This window comes from Notechis scutatus, chromosome 8 (genome assembly GCF_049901735.1).
Source record: "Notechis scutatus isolate UNSWTSFEM ecotype Mainland chromosome 8, rNotScu1.2, whole genome shotgun sequence".
Taxonomy (NCBI): Eukaryota; Metazoa; Chordata; class Lepidosauria; order Squamata; family Elapidae; genus Notechis; species Notechis scutatus.
The window spans coordinates 21,551,452-21,571,419 of NC_142016.1; the positions used below are offsets into that span (position 1 = coordinate 21,551,452).

Here is a 19,968-nt window from a genome sequence, read left to right on the forward strand (position 1 = left end):
ATCCCTGCCGCGCTAGCCGCTTTGGTGCCTCCGATCCGCGGATCTGGAGGCTAAGGCTGCCACGAAGAGGCAGCCGAAGATAAGGGGGAGCTGGTGAGGGGTTTGGGGGTGTTGCAGACCCCCTTCCCAGCCGGCAAAACCCCCTTCTCCCAAGACGGTCGAGCGGCGGTCCGTAATGGCCGCCTCAAAGAAGCCGGCAGCTGGGTAAGATTGGGCAGGAGGAAGAGAGGAGAAAGTTGTCAAGAGAAAGTTTTTTTGGCCAACCCAGGATTTTAAGAGGCGTTTAATCCTGAGAACTATGGTTTTTTGAACAACACTTCGTTTCCAGAGGAGGATTACAAGCGGCAAAATTGAGTGCTGAAAGGGAAAGTTCACTCTCCTTCCTTATGGAATCAACAAATGGCCATTGAGAAACCTGTTGTTTTTTTTTATAAAAGAAGAAGAATAAAGAATGGCTTTATCTGTTGATGAACTTAGAGAATATGAAGAAAGAAAGGACGCTGTGAAAGAAGCCTTCCTCTTTTTAGAAATGGTGCTTGTTAATTATCAAATACAACAACAGATGAAGGAAATGGAAGGAGAAGAAGAAGAAGAAGACGCCATCTTCAATGAATCTAAAAATTTAGTTAAGAGAGAAAGGAGAAAGAAAGGAAGGAAAATGAAGGACTTATGACTTTAAAAAATACTTAAGAAAGGAAAAAATAAGATGCAAAACCAACTCAGTGTTAATGTTATTGAGCAAAAGGAGAAAGGAATACAACAGAGAGGGGAAGCTAAAGGGGGAGATAAAAAGGTTAGGTGGGATAAGAAAGGAAGGGAAAAGGGAGGGAAAAGCCACAAAGGTATAAAACAAGATGGGAAAAAAGGAATTTTGTTTAGGGATAAAGGGTAATGTATAATTTCTTTAAAAAAGAAGATTCTGCAAGGTACATAAGATGGTATTGTAGTATTTGTATTAGAAATAGAAAACTAGAATGTTATAAGAATTAACAAAAGATTAAAATATTGAAATGTTTAGTAATGATAGATTTTAAAATTTAATAAAAGATTAAAAGGAATGTTTAAAATATTGAGTTTAATTAAAAAGTTTAATTTACTGTTGTTTTGATCTTATTATAAACTCATTATTGTAGCACTTGTTTCTTGAAATAGACAATTGGAATGTTATAAGATTTAAAATTTAGATTTATTATTTAATTATATTAATTATTATGGACTTATTATTTTCTCTCTTTAAGAGGTTAGTAGGTTGAATGTACTAAGCAGATTCAGATTGGGTATTTTAAATATTTTTAGGGGGAGGATAGAAAGGCATCATACCTTGATCAGTGATTTCAGGAGAAATTCTTTTTTTTTTTTTTTACTTGCTCTAGGGAATGAGATAAATGGATAATTTGGAGAATGGACAAAAAATATAAATATAATGATTTAAATTAAAATGAATTAAATAAAATAGAAATAAGAAGAGTGAAAAGCGGGTAGAAGTTATATAGAAGATATAGAATGGTAAATAAGATAGGTAATGGTATATAAGATGAGCACGAATTTAATTGAAGTCCATACAAAGAGAGGTAATCTGGGGCCAAACTACTTTCTTAAAAGAAGTTTTTATATTTTTGTGTTTTGTATGTCTATGTTTTCTTTGAGAATTAATAAAACCTCGGAGGACTGTTGGATGAGAATAATGTTAAACAAGACAGAGAGGAATGAAGATGATATTGAAATGGTGAAAAACAGAATGATGTTGTATAAAATAATATTTTATTTGACTTGTAAAGTTAATAATGGAGGTTTTATGTATTTAAAGGTTAACGGTGGTTTGTTTGTCTTCAAAATCAATAAAATTTGTTTCAAAAAAAAAAAAAAAGATAGGACGAAACTGCAGAGTATGTGAAGAAATCTTTATTGATAGCAGCTCTGAGAAGTTCTGTTGTTGCTCATATCAAAAATAGCAACAACTCCAGTCTGGGCCCTAATGCTGAAATAATCCAGCCGAGAAACATCTTTTCACTTTTTCTTGTAATCATCATCTCACACGTGGCACTATCCTCTAAAAACACAATTTTCACTCTCGTCACAAGACACCACCATGTCCTGGATTTGTATCCTCGGAGCAAAAAATGGCTGAGGATCTTTTCCTTCTAATAGATCCAACATCTCAACATTTCTGCAGATTAGCTTTTGTCTCATTTGGGTCTCTTGTGATTCAGGGATTCCAGCTCCCAGAATTCTCAGCAGTGGGCCAAGCTGGCTTCTGAATTTTGGGAATGGTTAAGGTTAATGACCAACAATATGCCTTTTCTCAGTTCTCCCTTGGGCATGATTACGGAGGACCAGATTCTCCATGGATCACTCACCCAGTACACACTACTATTCTTCAGAGCAGAGATATCATTTAATTGGGGGAAAGTGGCATTTTAAGGAAAGGAAAAATACTATAAATTCTTATTTCACTTCGGTTCAAGCTAACAGCAGCAGTTCCTCCCCCTGACCTGCAATTTGTATATTTAAAGAGTGTTTCTCAGTCTTGGCAAACTTTAAAATATGTGGACTTGAGGATAGATTCTGACCAACAACAAGTCACTATATTGTCGCTGGATTCTCTAAACTAGTGATTGTCTGCCTTAGCAACTTTAAGAGAGATGGACTTCAATGCCCAGAATTCCCCAACCAGCACGTTTACTGAAGGATTTTGTGAGTTTTAGCGTGACATTTCGTTTCTACTTTCTTCCATGTCTGGAGTTTCTGGTGGTGGTGGTGGGGAATCATGAGGCATTAGAGAACAAAAGGAGTTTTACTTCCTTATGCCTGAAGGCGTAACAAAAGGAGCCCTAACCAGTCCTAGAAAATAAAAGAAGGAAATAATTAGCAAACTTTGGAGGAGGAGAAGTTAAGGAAGATGTCAATTTCTCTCCACCATGTCCTCTTTCTGTCTGGTGGTGCATTTTACCACAAACTCATGGAATGTATGTGTCTAACAGATAACCAAGAGTTGGAAGTGACCTTGTAGGTCATCTAGTCCAACCCCCCCACCTCCGCCCAAGCGGGAGACCCTACACCATTTCTGACAGATGGGAGTCCAATCTCTTCTTGAAAGTCTCAAGTGATGAAGCTCCCACAACTTCCGAGAGCAACTTCTGTTCCTTGGTTGATTGTTCTCACTGTCAGAAAGTTTCTCCTTATTTCCAGGTTGAATCTCTCCTTGTTCAGTTTCCATCCATTATTCCTTGTCTGGCCTTCGGGTGCTTTAGAAAATAACTTGACCCCTTCCTCCTCTCTGTGGCAGCCCCTCAAATATTGGAACACTGCTATCATGTCTCCCCTGGTCCTTCTCTAAGGGAGTTTACTGTAAGAGCTCTCCTGCTATGCATGCAGAAGTGAAAAAATATATTCAGGGCATTTGTCACAAGATGGGGGATCTTGCCAGAGTTTGCCTTCAGCCTTCCCTATCCTGGAAAGCCAGCATGCCGCCCAAGCGGCTGATGGATTGGCTACTGACTACTGACACCCTGGTCAGAGTAACAGATGAGTTGGAAGGGATCTTGGCTGTCCTCCAATTCAATTCCCTGTTCAAGCAGGAAACCCTATAACATTTCAGATAAATGATGGCCCAATCTCTTCTTTAAAACTTCCAGTGTTCAAGCACCCACTGATTAATTGTTCCAACTGTCAGAAAGTTTCCCCTTAGTTTTCTGTTTTGTTTTGTTTTTTGTTTTTACCTAATCCTTTTATTTATTGATTGATTGATTTTTGTCAATTGCTTACAAGGTAATAGGTATAAGTAAAAACATAGTTATGAATACACGAATACATATAAGAAAGATAAAAGAAACAATAGGATAGGGATGGTAGACACGTTGGTGCGCTTATGCAAGCCCTCTACAGGCCTCTTAGGAAAGGGGTGAGGTCAATAGTAGACAGTCTAAGGTTAAAGTTTTTGGGGTTTGGGGATCAGTACTACCCTGTTTCTCCAACAATACGGCCTCCCCCAATAGGAAGTCCCAGCATGTTTTATAGGCATGAAATGAAATTAAGCCCCTCCCCCCAAATTAAGGCCTATATTAAAACATGTGAAATGGGGGGAATGGTGGAGGGGGGGCTTGCCATTAGGAAGTACTTTTGTTGCACACCCGGATATGGTGCTGCCTGCGTTGACCCCGATATGAAGTGCCCCATCAACATCCAAGCCATCACCGCCCGCCCGAAGATGCAAGTGGGGGGGAATTAAGTCACCCCCAAAAAGATGGCCTAGCCATTTTTTCGGGGCTCAAAAAAAAATAAGACCCGGCCTTATTATATGAGAAACACGGTAGTAAGCCAGAGAGGGCTGCTGATCAATATGCTAGTGTGTTTACCAATCATGTCTTCTACATCTGGCTTTTAAGAAGTATATGTCCAGCATGCTAACCAGAAGTACACCTCAAAATGAATCATTCGCTTGCCCCACTATGCTACCTTGTTTATTTTAATCTCATATCTGCTCCGCCCATCCAAGTATAAAAAGGCAGCAGATCGACAGTGCCCTTGTTTTGCCTATAAGCATCGTATCACAAAAGTTATCAAGGAGCCAGAGAAAAAAGGAAACAGGTAAGAGGGGAATTTATATATTCATGGTGTTAAATGTTTTCAGTTTGCACCTGGGATTGCTTGACTGGAGCTATGCTTATGAAGGAAAATGATTTGATTCTGCTCTTTTCTGTTGTTTGGTGATTTTCTTGGTTTTGGTGAAACAGTTTTTGGCTACCTTAGTCTGAGTATTCCTGGCTCTTGGAATCACTATGGATGAGGCCAGTAAATAGGAAAGTTTAGGTACTCCAATAATGTCCTGGCAGTGACCAATGAGAATTTTGAAGTCCTAGGTATCTAGAGAGCTTCATTTTCTTCTAGAGGTTCGCCATCATTCCTCATGGACTTCTTTGAGGAAGGTTTGCAAAAGTTGTGGACTCACCCAAGGTGCCAAGTTTTACTTCCCTCCTGCAATGAAATAGGTTTTAACCATTTGCAGGTTTTTTGCTTTTATTCCTTGGTGTATTTATTTCATTTCTTGTACCACATCTCACAAGGTTTCTCCCTCTCGTGAGATTTCTGCATTTTGGGAAGGAGACAACTGGGATGTTACATGAAGTTATTGTCAGCATTCCAACTAACCAACTCCAATAAACTCCAAGGCAAGCATTTCCTCAAAGTTCCATTTTATTAGAGTTGTCATATTGGCACATCTGGGAAAACCCGAATCTGAGAGTTCCGGATTTTTCCTTCCCAAAAGAGAAGTCAAAGGTCCATCCCCTACACCCATCAGTCCATCACATGGTCCAATCAAATCTTCGTCCCAACTGGAGACATCCCTCCGCTCACTCCCCTCCAGGTGCAGGGCAACTTGTCCTTGACTTTCTGAGAAAGAATGTTGTTATGTCTAATCTTCTACCTCACTATGAAATCCCCCCTCCCCAATTCCCAGGCACTAAATGTGGCAGTCTTGAGGCTTCCAAGTAAAAAATGGCTTACAAGGCTGACAGTTATATAATACCAGGTCTGGCTCAATTCATACATTTGCAGCTGTTGCTTTCATATTTTTCTCTAATTTGCATAGGAAAAAAAGGTACACCTGCATAGGGAACAAAGAGACATCTCTCATATCCTCAGACACCCCTCTTTTTCAACCTGTAGGCATAGCTACTATCTTAGCACTCATGCTAATTGCTTCCTGCTAGCTATGATCTATTGTTTTCCATTTGCATGTTGTGGACTTTAAAAGCACAGAGTGTTTGTCCTAGTTGAAGTTATCTTGAAACAACAAATAGTCACTGAGCCTATTAATTGTTTAAAAGATCCATTAGCTGCTGCTGCTGTTTTATGTGGGGAAAAAAAACCCAGCACTGGGCCTGATACTACCCACATGCTAATTTGTGCAAAATAGTCCAGACTTTAAAGAGAAGAATTAAAACTAAACACGACCCCATTTGAATAATTCATAATGGCACAAAATGGCTTTTTATAGCAAAATGCAAGATTGTTATCTCTACCTCTATTCTAAACTAGAATTAAAAGAAGGTGCAAGAAGTTTAAAAACAACTACAACCCTGCTTTGCCCCTTGTTAGGGGTCTTTAAAAAATTGTTTGAAAATATTAATAGCAAAGTATTACAAATGGCAGCACCAATAGAAAAAAAAATTAATAAATGACATTTATACAGTGAAGTGGATGGGCGGGTTAAAAAATACCCTTCTAGATACATTATGATGATTCAAAGAAAGCTAACCAACAAAAAAAATATTATAAATACTACCATGTTTCTCCAAAATTAAGACCTGTCCTGAAAATAAGCCCTAGTTTGATTTTTACACATGATCGCTCTACCCCCCACAAAATAAGCCCTAATTAAGACCCTGCCCACTCCATGGCACCTGGTTTCATGGGGTGGGGCAAGACGCACAGGTAAAAATCAAGCTAGGGTGGGAATGGCGGGATGGAGCTGATTACCTTTGAGCAGTTGCAGACATGCCTCACACATCAAAATATTTGTCTTGCTGGCCCACATCTTCTGCAGCTGCTTGCCGCTTCTTGTGCGTATTGCCCCCGACCTCCATTTGGCCATCAGAGGTGGCATTCAGAGCTTGTTTCTCAACTACAAGGAGGCTGGGGACACTGTGGGCATGGCAAAATGGAGGCTGAGGGCACCGGGCCTAAAGTGGGCCAGCAATGACCACATAGGCTCCTGCTGAGCAGGGCTGTTGGTGCTATGGAAGACATCCTTCCAAAATAAGACCTAATGCAAAATAAATAAATAAGACCAGGTCTTATTTTCGGGGAAACACAGTACTGATGGGATTATAAATTTTATTGAGTCTTTAGGTTCACCATAAAATACAGCAGTCTTCCAATTCTTGAAGGGCAGCCACACTAGGAAGAGGGTGTAGATTTTTTTCTCCTTAGCACTCAAGAATCAGACAAGAAGTCACAAATCGAAGCTAGAGAGAGAGAGATTCAAACTTGGTAAGGTGGAATCTCCTAATCATGAATGTTATGAAGCAATTGGACAACTTATCTCCTGGAGTTGGGAGTTTTCAAGCAACAGTTGGATAGCCAATAGTCAGAAATCATGCTTCTCAACCTTGGCAACTTTAAGATGTGTGAACTTCAACTCCCAGAATTCCACAGTGAGCAAAGGGAGCCTCTGTAGGTTTGAAATTCAATTTTTGTCAACAACCTCATAATTCTCTAACTTTTGCCTAGTTTCTCTGCCAAGGAATCAACCCCAGATACAACCAACTTGGCTTCCTGAACCAAGTTCCAGGATTCCCCCTTTCCAATCAGGTCTACAAATCGAGAGTTTTGGGGTGGTCTCCCATTCGCGTAACCACCTATTCTGATCCTCTCGCCTTTTCAGAAATCATCCAAGGTCAGCCAGGACAAGCATATATATTTAATTTAATTTAAGTTTTTGCAGTATTTGCACATATATAGGGAGCCTCTGTGGCGCAGTGGTTAGAGTGCAGTACTGCAAGGTACTTCTGCTGACTGCCGGCTGCCTACAATTTGGCAGTTCAAATCCCACCAGGCTCAAGGTTAACTCAGCCTTCCATCCTTCCAAGGTGGGTAAAATGAGGACCCAGATTGTTGGGGGCCATGTGCTGACTCTGTAAACTGCTTAGAGAGGGCTGTAAAGTACTATAAAAGTGGTATATAAGTCTAAGTGCTATTGCTATTGGTATTAAACCTCAACCACATTTAGTTTTCCCTGTGGCCCTCAGCCAAAACTAAAGTGCCCAATGACAGAGGGAATTCATCATTTAGGGTGGGGAAGACTAGGTCATGAAGAATTGGGAAATTTCTAAGCCGTCATGAATAGAAGGTATTTTCTATTTCCTCCACTGTAATTTGACACCTTTGAAGCTGTGTTTCTCCCAAATAGAGAATTTTAGAGATCGTATTTTTAAAAAAACCCAACCTTATCCAACTCATGATGTCATTGGTTTCATGAGCTTGCCTCCAAGTTCCCCGTTGTTCATTTGCCATATTAATTCTCTCTTGCTCTTTCTTCCCACACATTTCTAACCTGATGGAATTCGTTGTTGGAACACTTATCCCTGTGCAAACCAAAAATTCTCCATTCCCAGAAAAAAAATATGAAGTATCTTCTTTTTTCCGCTGCTTTGATAGCTACAGGTAAGCCCAATAAATACCTGGAACATAGACTGTCTGGGCTGAGTGAGCAGAAAGGCGAAGAGTGATGATGACATTGTAACCCATTGTATTTGGAGATTATCGATTGATTAATATTAAAATATATGTTTTTGTGGGGTCCTTGGTGCTCTCTCAGCTTGGTTGCTATGAAGTGCCTGCTGATCTTACTGTCGCAGTTCCAACCAAGCCAGCGAAAGAAGAGACCACACAATGAGCAGAAAGGGTGTCTTTACTGGAGTCAGCTTGGCACGTGGTGAACAATATCAGTACAAGAGTTTCTAGCCAGCATTCCTGGCTTCTGCTAGCCAGCTGGCCAGAGGTGGGATGCACTTTTGTTGACATGGGGCTCGCTGGCCATGCACTTTGCCACTTTGGGGCTGAAACGCAGTGTCAAACAGGCAGCTAATCGGCTCAGGCAGCTACGATGAGTACAGCAGGCCGGTGCGGAATTCACCTGGGCAGCCTGGGGGTGGGGGTGGGGGAATGTTAGTTATTTAGGGAAAGAATCAGTGGTGGGATTCAATTTTTTTTTTACTTCCGGTGCTGTGGGCGTGGTTTGGTGGGTATGGCGTTGCTTTGTGGGCATGGCTTTGTGAGTCTGGCAGGGGAAGGATACACTGCAAAATCCCCATACCCTCCCCACCCCACTAACCTGCTTTCCAGCTCCGTTGTCCTGTGCAGGGCAACCAAAGGAGACCCAGCCGATCAGCTTGGACTTGGGAGGCAGAGAATAGACAGGGGCAGGGCCAGTCAGAGGTGGTATTTGTTGGTTCTCCCAACTACTCAAAATTTCCGGTACTGGTTTTCCAGAACTGGTCAGAACCGGCTGAATACCACCTCTGCTCCCCACCCCACTAACTTGCTTTCCAGCTCCATTCTCCTGTGCAGGGCAACCAAAGGAGAGCCAACCGATCAGCTGGGACTCAATGGGAGGCAGAGAACAGATGGGGGTGGGGCCAGTCAGCGGTAGTATTTGCCGGTTCTTCGAACTACTCAAAATGTCCACTACCGGTTCTCCAGAACTGGTTAGAACTGGCTGAATACCACCTCTGGAAAGCATAGCACAAGGGCGGGTGGGAAGGCCCAGCCAGAGATCACAGCCAGGGGCTCGCCTGAACCTTGCCAACCATCCAACAGCCCACCATTGCAGCTGGCTTTACGGACTCAGCACGCTCCACCCTCTGGGTTCCTGGTGGCTCCAGCAAGTACTCTTCAGGCCTGGTTGACTTCTAAACTGACCGCAGCTGGTTTGCCTTCCTGGCTCCTCTCCCAGCATGGGTCCCATCACCCAACACCCATCTGTGGCCCCATATACACCCCCCCCGATGTGTGTGGCCATTTTGAACAGTGTGCTGTTTCGGATGTTGACAGTTACCTATCTGGATAATGAGCAACCGGTGTATTGGTGCATAAACCAAGGGCATGTTGGACCAATTTATTTAAGCAGAAAGATTAAATTAAATTAAACTGTCAATTTGCTTTTCAATTGAAAGTTATTGTTATTTTATCCTCTTTTTTTCCCTCATCCCCACCCCAAATAGCAACAGCTGAGCTGATCTGCCAATGTAACACACCAACCTCCGGACCACCATGCGATAAAGATAAAGATACTTGTACTATCCAAGAAGGACAATGTTATTCAGTTGAGAGAGGAATCTCTATCGGTAAATGCTGACACTTCCTATTTGCTTTTCTGAGTGACTTCTTCTAGGAAATTTCTCGATTGAAAGAGAGGGAGGAGGGGAGGGGGAGGAGAGGAGAAGAGGAGAGGAGGAGGAAAGGAGAGGAGGAGAGGAAAAGACAAGAGGAGGAAAGAAGAGAAACAGAGAAGAAAGAAGGATGAGAAGGCAAAGCGAGAAGGAAAGAAAGAGAGAAGGAGGAGGGGAGAAAATCAGGTGCCCAATATCAACTCACTTCTGAGAAACAAATTTTCCAGCATCCATTTTAGCCTCACCTCTCAGCAGGTGAAAGTCTGATTTTGCACTAGTAGAAGAGCTAACTGTTATCAAAAGAAGGCTGCCCTGCCTGCCTTCACAGAAAAGCTAAGCTACCTGTCTCTTACAATCAAAAAGATGAGGAAAGAGGCAAGAATTCTGCCACCCTCAAATGCCTGCGCTTAGGAGTTTCCTTTAAAAGTCACCATTCCTCCATCATCATCATCATCATCATTATCATTACCCCCAAATGAGCCCAGTTACAGCCTCTGTTCCTTTAAAATAGGAGGGCTCTCATCGGTGGTAGGATTCAAATTTTTTTTTACTACCGGTTCTGTGGGCATGGCTTGGTGGGCGTGGCAGGGGAAGGATAGTGTAAAACAGGGATTTTACACCCACTACCACCCACTTTTGTATCTCTATTAGTAGTAAAATTTTCTCTAACCGCCCACCGCTTCCACAGTAATGGTGATTTATAAAGTAGGGGACAAAACCCCGACCGCCCACCATGAAAGCTAGAACGCCCACTAGTGGGTGGTAGGGATCAGGTTGACTACCACTGGTGTAAAATCTCCAGTCAGAGGTGGTATTTGCCTGTTCTCCAAACTACTCAAAATTTCCGCTACCGGTTCTCCAGAACTGGTCAGAACCTGCTGAATACCACCTCTGGCTCTCATCCTTTCCACCAGTGGTAGGATTCAAATTTTTTTACTACTGGCTCTGTGGCTATGGTATGGCTTCATTGGTGTGGCTTGATGGGCATGGCAGGGGAAGAATACTGTAAGATTTCCATTCCCTCCCCACTCCTGGGAGAAGGTTACTGCAAAATCCCCATTCCCTCCCCACCCCACTAACCTGCTTTCAAGCTCCGTTCTCCTGGGCAGGGCAACCAAAGAAGACCCAGCCGATCAGCTGGGACTCGGGAGGCAGAGAATAGATGGGGTGGAGACAGTCAGAGGCGGTTTGAGGTTCTCTGAACTACTCAAAATTTTTGCTACCAGTTCTCCAGAACCGGTCAGAACCTGCTCAATACCACCTCTGCTTTCCACACCTCTGTTGTCCGGTAACTTTTAAAATGCTCTCAGCAGATGTCTCGGCCTCAGAGGCAAAAGATAGAGATTGTGCTTAATCAACATGGTCATGAAAATGTGACCGAAACCATCCTTGAACTTCCACAATGTGGAAATTTGACTGAGTCTAATTGTTGGGGAACCTCATCCCGGTTTCTGTAGACCTGAAAGGTGAAGGCACAGGATCCTGACTCCAGCCTTCAGATGGATGCTAAGGAGAAGTGCTTTTTAACAAATTGGTGAAAAGAAGGACCAGGGGGTGACATGATAGCAATGTTCCAGTATCTCAGGGTCTGCCACAAAGAAGAGGGAGTCAAGCTCTTCTCCAAAGCACAAGAAGGCAGGACAAGAAGCAGTGGGTGGAAACTCATCAAGGAGAGAAGCAATTTGGAACTAAGGAGGAATTTCCTGACAGTGAGAACAATTAATCAGTGGAACAACTTGCCTCCAGAAGTTGTAAATGCTCCAACACTGGGAGTTTTTAAGAAGAGATTGGATAACCATTTGTCTGAAGTGGTATTGGGCAGGGGTCCCGAAACTTGGCCACTTTAAGACTTGTGCACTTCAATTCCCAGAATTCTCCAGCCAGATGGCCGGCTGGAGAATTCTGGAAGTTGAAGTCCACAAGTCTTAAAGTGGCCAGGTTTCCTCCCTAAGCAGGGGATTGGACTAGAAGACCTCCAAGGTCCCTTCCAACTCTGTTATTCTAAGTAAATCTGAAAATGCCAACAGTCGTCTTTTCAGCTTCTTTCTAATGATGTCTTCCTCCCATTTGTTTGCAGAGAAAGAGAAGACAGTAAACGCAACAAGTAAAGGCTGCCAGGATATCAAAGGGGATGTCTGCAATGAAGGACTTGTGTTCATTTCGTCTGAGAATGCTTTTTATCTGTTGAGCAACATTAAATGCTGTAAAGACAAAAATCAATGTAATCAAAATGATGCTCCAAGTAGGTGACATCGTCGTGTTTTTTTTTTTAAAAATCTGCTTTTATTTGCAATTTTCCCTGATTCCCACTTCATCCTGTGCACATTTTAATAGCAATTTCTCTGGAGGGAATTCTTACTATTCTGTGCACAGTTGGGTGCAGGGGTGAGCTTCAAAAAATGTAGCAACCGGTTCTCTGCCCGATTGCTGGATGGGCATGGCCATGGTGGGGTGTGGCCTTCTGCACCACAGTGGGTGGGGGGCGCATTTTCGCCCTCCCCGGGCTCCGGAGGCTTTCCTCGAGCCTCCAGTAGGGGAAAAATGGCCTCCCTGGGCTCCAGAGGCTCTCCGGAGGCTAGAAACAGGCCCGTTTCTGGCCTTCAGGAGTCTCCGGTAGGCCTGTTTTTTGCCCAACCTGAGTCTCCATGTGCGCCCTGCACTTACCTGTTTTCCAAAATGGGCCACGTGGTGATTCCTGGGAGGGGCGCAGTGGGGTGGGCGGTGCCAGCCAGTCGTTGCAACTACTGGTTTGGCGAACAAGATGTAAAATTAACTTCCGGTTCATCCGAACCAGTGCAAACCGGCAGTAGCCCACCTCTAGTTGGGTGACTATTTATAATGCACCAAGTAAACTCATAAAGTCAAGAAAGGACATGAGGCTTTAATTTGTCCATTAAAATGTCTAATGTCCTTTAAGCTTCAGGAAATTAGACCTAACTGTCCATTAAATCCAAACCAGGGATCGCACCTCCAGCTGCTGCTTCAGAACAGCACCGTTCATCATTTTCAGAATGAATATTTGTACAGGTAGTCCTGGTCTTACAACCACAATGGAGCCCAAAATGTCTGTTGTTAAGTGAAACATTTGTGAAGCAAGCTTTGCCCCATTTTACGACCTTTCTTGACATAGGGAATCGCAGCAGTTGATAGGTTAGTAGCCCGGTTGTTAAGCGAAACGGGCTTCCCCATGACTTCGCTTGAGAGAAGGTCGCAAAAGGGGACCACCTGGCCTTGGAACAGGATACAGCAACGGTCATAAGTATGAACCAGTGGCCAAGCCTCTGAGTTTTGATCGCATGCTGCTAGAGGTGATATCTGTGAAAAATGGTCGTAAGTCACTTTTTCCAGTGCCGTTGTGACTTTGAACGGCCACTAAATGAACTGGGACTACCTGTACTTCTACAGATTTTGGGGAGTGGTCTCTCCCAGAACTGGATAAGATTTCCCCTTCCAAATACCCCCCCTGGAATAATTTTAGGTAAGTTCCGAAGGTTCAGCTCAGTGCTAATCCATGAATATCTTAACTCTTCTAGAACTTCCAAGCTTTTCAGAAGTTAACAAGACTCTTTCCAGCAAAAAGCTGGTTTGTCCATCATGCTTTGCTTACAAAAACAAAACATGTGAGGGTGAACAGATGTACTGCAAGGAAAACCAGGACAAATGCTTCACTATCAGTGGGACAGTCACCACAGGTAAATCAGAAACATCACATGGATTCCTTACGTTTGAATCCAAACTCTCATTTCCAAAAATGCTATACTGGCTTCTAACACACCTGAGACATATAACCACAGCTGGGACTAGACTTTCTGTGGCTTAAACAAGGTAGTTGTTAAAATGAAGTACGCCTACTTTTAGCAATAGCAATAGCAGTCAGACTTACAGTATATACTGCTTTACAGCCCTTCCTAAGTGGTTTTACAGAGTCTGGCCCCCAACAATCTGGGTTCTTATTTTACCCAACTCAGAAGGATGGAAGGCCGAGTCAACCTTGAGCCTGGTGAGAATCAAACTCTTGGCAGTGGGCAGAGTTAGCCTGCAATACTGCATTCTAACCCTTGTGTTTCCAGAGAGGGAGGGAGGGAAGGAAGGAAGGAAAGAAGGAAGGAAGAATAATAACAATACCACTTATATACATACCACTTCACAGTGCTTTACTGCCCTCCCTAAGTGGTTTACAGAGTCAGCCTTTTGCCCCCAACAATCTGGATTCTTATTTTACCCCCTCGGAAGGATGGAAGGCTGAGTCAACCTTGAGCTGGCGAGATTAGAACTGCCGAATTGCAGTCAGATGGCAGTCAGCAGAAGTAGCCTGCAGTACTGTGCTGTAACCACTGCACCACCAAGGCTCTTACAACCATTCTTGCCAAGGCTGTTAAGTGATTCACTGCAATTGTTAAGTAAAACAAATGGTCCTTAAGCGAACCAGGCTTCCCACCCACCTCCATTGACTTTGCTGGTCGGTAGGTCACAAATGGCCTCACATGACCTCAGGCAAGGGTGGGTTGCAAATATTTTTACTACTGGTTCGGTGGGCGTGGCTATGCGGGTGTGGCTAGGTGGGCATGGCTATGTGGGTGTAGCTAGGTGGGCATGGCCATGTGACTGGGTGGGCATGGCTTCTTCTTCTTTCCTCCCAATGATCAGCTGAACGGTAGCATTATTTCTTTTACTATCGGTTCACCTGAACCAGGCCAAACTGGTAGAATACCACCACTGTCCCCAGGACACTGCAGCTGCTATAAATCCATGCCCATTGCCAAGCTTCCAAATTGTGATCGGGTGATCGAGGAGATGGCAGTGCAACGGGCGTTAAGTCATTTTATTCAGTAACTTTGAATGGTCTCTAAGTGAATAGTTGTAAGTTGAGGAGTACCTTCAGGAGAAATATTCCCTTAGTCTAAGCCAGAGGTCTCAAACTCAAGGCATGCGGGTCAGATCTGGCACGCAATGTGGTTAGATCTGGCCTGCGGGGCGGCCCTGGAAACTATGAAGGACTGGCCCCCCAGTGCCTCAGCCCTAGTCCAGGCCAGCCTGGCACTGATCTGCAACTTGGTGGTGGCCATCCAGGCCAGAACGCGGTCAGCCTTAGATCTGCGGAGCCACCCTGGAGCCAGCAAGGGGCCGCTCTGCCACACCCCCTGGGCGCGTGCTGGAGACAATGGGTTCCTGATGCAGCCCTCAATGAAAACAAGTTTGACAGCCATGGTCTAAGCATATCATCAAGTGGGTGGAAAAATATCAGAAGCCAAGGCAAAATCTCTGTTGCTATTAAGGTCATAGGCAGAGCTAGGGCCTTTTGTAAATCTTAACCTTTGTTGTTCTTGTAGCTTCCAACCAAAATTCTGAGAGTTTTCTGCCATTCTGTGATGGGCAATCCACAAAAAATCCTATGCAAAACCCTCTACTCTTTCCACACATGGCACAGTTCTAGCTCTTGTGGTGCAGTGATTAGAATGCAGTACTGCAGGCTACTTCTGCTGACTGCCAGCTGCCTGCAAATTGGCAGTTCGAATATCACCAGGCTCAAAGTTGACTCAGCCTTCCATCCTTCCGAGGTGAGTAAAATGAGGACCCAGATTGTTGGGGGCAAGAGGCTGACTCTGTAAACCTCTTAGAGAAGGCTGTAAAGCACTGTGAAGCTGTATATAAGCCTAAGTGCTATTGCTTGTGACATGTACCCACTGCAAACAGATTACTTCCAGACACCACTAGGAAGGCAGAATAGCAATAGTCCTTAGATTTATATACCGCTCTATAGTACTTTAGAGCCCTCTCTAAGCAGTTTACTCAAACTGCCCCCAACAATCTGGGTCCTCCTTTTACTGACCTCGGAAAAATGGAAAGCTGAGTCAACCTTCAGCCAGTCAGGATCGAACTGCAAAATTGCTGGCAACTGGCAGTCAGCAGAATTACCCAGGAATACTGCACTCTAACCATCCCGCCACCACGGCTCACATAAAACGTGTGGATATCTCCTTGTTGTTGTTGTTGTTTTTACTATCGATTCATTGATTTAGATATGTGCCAAATCAAACATGTCAGGATCAGAGGAAATGCTGCCAAGAAAAGAAAAAAAAAGAAGAAAAAAAAAAAAGCAGATTTGCCCATCTCTAGTGAAAATGGCAGGGGATGGAAGGGAGGCACAGCTGAGCCAAATTCAGCATCACCCCCTGAGAAGAAGAAAAACCCATACTAATTGTAGTCCCCCCTGCTATCCTTTGGTTTCACAGGTTCAACTGCAGCTGAAGAGTTCGCCGCGAAGGGATGTGCTACTTCAAAAACCATCTTAAAAGTTAATACCACCCTGACCTTTGGAGAGAACTCTTATAAACTTGAAAATGTCCAAGTTGAGGAAGCCAAAAGTGGTGCCAGCTGGATTTCCAACTGCCTATCTTTTGCTATCCTTCTGCCAAGTGTCCTATGGTTCCTACTGGACAGCTCCCTGTATTAACCCCAACCTGCCAATGTCCTCTCTACTCAAATGGGGAAAGTGTCCCATTGAATTCTACCAAAGAAGGCATACAGTAAATCAAAAAATTGTTGGCTTCAGCAATTGGTGCCCAGTATGTCTCTCAATTGCTGGTTTCTGAGTCTCTCTCCCCCCTCCCTCCCTCTCTCCCTCTCCCTCCCTCTCCCTCTTCCTCTCCCACCCTCTCTCCCTCCCTCCCTCTCTCCCTCTCCCTCCCTCTCCCTCTTCTCTCTCTCCTCTTTGTTCAATAAAAAGGGATTTTAATGTATCTAACTAATGCATATCTTAAATAAGAATAGAAATGGTGGTGTTAAGAAGGACCCGCAAATAAAGGAATCACAACGATGTAGATATTGTTGAGTTCAATGGGCTTTTTTATATAGCGGTTTGAAAAGGCTCAGTTAAGATTGGAATAGATTAATTGGTTTAAATAATTAAGCTTCCAACGATTGAGGTAAGGCTACAATCATCATACTGAAGAACAAAAATATATTTTTACGTGTGTTTTTTTTCTGTTGATGTATGATACCTATCTAAGGGGCACCCTGTGTGTGTGATGATGGAATGGAATGCCTCTTGTAAGACAATGCCTGCCATCTTTCATTGTTTTTTTATTTTAAAAAAATCAGCTCAAAATAAATGTGTCTGGCATTTTTTTTAAAAAAAAAAAAACAAATTGTGTTCAACATTTTTTTTTAAAGCAATCTGTGTTCAGAAGTAAATGTTGCTAAATCAATGGGATCTCTTTTCATATAAATGGGTATATGATGCAGTCAAGAATGAAGCATATGCCTAGAATTATAGGGCTGTAAGGGACTTTCGAAAGTAGGAGTCCTTATTCCATCCCAGACACATGGATATCCGATTTTTTCTTGAAAACCTTCAGCAATTGTGCTCCCACGACCCTGGAAGGCAAGCTGCTTCATTGACTAATTCAGGGGTCTTCAAACTTGCCAGCTTTAAGACTTGTGGACTTCAACTCCCAGAATTCCTCCTCCGGTCATGTTAGCTCAGGAATTCTGGGAGTTGAAGTCCACAAGTCTTAAACTTGCCAAGTTTGAAGGACCTTGGACTAATTGCTTTCACTGTCAGGAAGTTTCTCCTTAGTTTTAGATTGGTTCTCTCCTTGATTAGTTTCGACCTATTGCTTCTTGTCTCACCCTCAGTGAATCAATTGCAGGCTATCCATTATTTCTTTCTGTTCCTTGGTCATGGTTTGCTTATAGTAAACTCAAATTTTACTGATAGCTTCTAAGTGCCGGGATGACACTAAATCAAGATGAATCTTAAGCCTTCCAAAGAGTCGGGTTTTAGGGTTGGTCCTGGAGCAGGCCATGTTTTCTCTTGGTTATTGTTTTCCTTCTTCCTTGCTTTTGCATCCTCTCTCTTAAGATTGTGAAACCCTGTTGACCAGGGATACTGGCCTGTGATAGATAGTCAACTCTTCCAATATGAGAGGATGATACAAAGAAGTCAACCACTATGAAGCAAGGTTAATGGGGTGAAACCAGAAACCCTAACCAGAATCTACCGGTATGGTTAATTATTGCAATGGCCAATAAATAAATAAATAAATTTTTAAAATAAATCACATTCTGTCTCAGTGAGTCAAGACCTAGACTGACAGTCTGAGCTGTGATATTTTGACTCTGTGTGTGTGTGTGTGTGTGGTAAACACAGCCATTGAAATGACAACCCACACCACTTCTGAGCAAGTTCGGGCCCACAATGCATTAGCAATCGTTCAGAGAACTCTTACTTGGCAATCTATGAGGAGAATCTGTCACGTTGTATTTTCTTTGATCAGTGCCATGATTAGAAAAGTAAATGGTCAAAGATAGACAGTTGCCAGTTGACTTCAGCATTGCTCAATGTAGGAGAAGCACTTCGAGTAGTCCTTATTGTATATGGAGCTTCTAAGTCATCCAGGTCATGGTTGTCCAAAAGATGCTTTGGGATGGAAGGAAAGAAGGAAGGAAGGAAGGAAGGAAAGGAAGGAAGGAAGGAAGGAAGGAAGGAAGGAAGGAAGGAAGGAAGGAAGGAAGGAAGGAAGGAAGGAAGGAAGGAAGGAAATGAATGATGGAGGATGGAACGATGGAAGATGAAATCCTTCCATCGTCCACCATTCAGTCAGAACCGAAGAAGCTTCTTGGATGAAAAGGGAAATGTGTTCAAAGAAAAACTAAGAAAGTCCAGTCGCCTTTTGAAAAAAGCACCTTTGGGACAAGTAGTGGTTCACATGACCACATCACTTAGCAATGGCAGTTCCAGCAGTCCTGGTTGCCGTTATTAAGTGAGAACCAAGCAGATTGCTAAGTAAGGACCTCACGAGACTGCAGCTTGTGATTTCCTGCCAGCTTCTCCGCTAACTTTGTGGTTCACTCTTACATCACAGTCATGAGCTGGGTGCCAAGTGCCCAGATCACAATCATATTGACAAAAAATAATGGGGCTTAAAGCCTAACCATCTGGAAAACATCACATGGAGAGGCTAAACTAACAAGGTCATTTTCATGAGAAAAGACAGGTGAGTGATGTAATCTGCAAGCACATGGCAGTACATCACAGCTGCTGGCAACATTTGGATATCTCAGTCCATTTCATTGTCAATCATGAATAATTTGTACATTTACAAGACAGCAAAGGGGTTTCCTAAGAGATAAATAGATGGATGGATGGGTGGGTGGGTGGAGGGAGGGAGGGAGGGAGGGAGGGAGGGAGGGAGAGAGAGAGAGAGAGAGAGAGAGAGAGAGAGAGAGAGAGAGAGAGAGAGAGAGAGAGATGATTACTGCATGATTTAGAGAACAATATTTAAAATATAACTTTTACAAGGTCAAACTCATCTTTATTACTGCCTAAGCCCAATCATATTAACTCTCACAAACAAAACTTAACATTAATTAAAGCCATCCGATTAAAAAAATCTTAAGATGCTGTAAACAATATTACAAATTAACAAAATTCATATATAAATATAAATACACACACACACATACACAAAACTAGTCTGAATGGCCTAAAGCTCGTTTTTTAAAAGTGGAAACAGCAACAACAACAACAACAACAACAACAACAACAAAAATCTTCAAATTGAATAAACCAAATCTAACATATTTGTAAAAATGAAACGCCAAGATAAGAAGGATTTGCTTCTCGGTGGCCTGGTGGTAGGGGAGACCAAGTCATCTACTTTCAAAAATTACTACAAATTTTGTCTGGTTTGCAGTCTTTTGCAAACACACAAAGTTAAATGAGAATTTAATTACAGCCCATCCTCTCTTATATGGTAGCCGCTTTTAGTGAGTTTAATTTAGCTAATCATGTTTTCTGGCGTCACTTTTGTGTCAATGTTTGGGAATGGCTCCCGATCCATTCACACTTTGCCAGAAGTAAATATGTACATGTGTACAGTACACCAACACCCACATGCATGATCTCAAAAAATCTAACAAACCACACTGGATAGCAAATCACCAGAAACCCCTGGAGATAATCTCAACTGAAAAGTACTTCTTGGTAAAAATTATTCTGTTCTGTTTCTATAAAAGATATATCAATGTGTCCGTGGAGTCACTAAGAATTGAAAAGGCTTTACTTTTTTCT

At 42.9% G+C, this 19,968-nt stretch overlaps 1 protein-coding gene across 1 annotated transcript; it reads left to right on the top strand.

Annotated features, from left to right (window-relative positions):
* The first annotated feature begins 4,508 nt into the window (after window positions 1-4,508).
* Window positions 4,509-17,101, top strand: LOC113421178 (phospholipase A2 inhibitor and Ly6/PLAUR domain-containing protein-like). The gene is made up of 6 exons (XM_087971076.1): window positions 4,509-4,587; window positions 8,104-8,166; window positions 9,726-9,848; window positions 11,971-12,135; window positions 13,427-13,585; window positions 16,127-17,101. The coding sequence occupies exons 2-6, from the start codon at window positions 8,127-8,129 to the stop codon at window positions 16,345-16,347; spliced, it is 708 nt and encodes a 235-aa protein (XP_087827202.1). The 5' UTR covers window positions 4,509-4,587; window positions 8,104-8,126; the 3' UTR covers window positions 16,348-17,101.
* The last annotated feature ends 2,867 nt before the right edge of the window (window positions 17,102-19,968 follow it).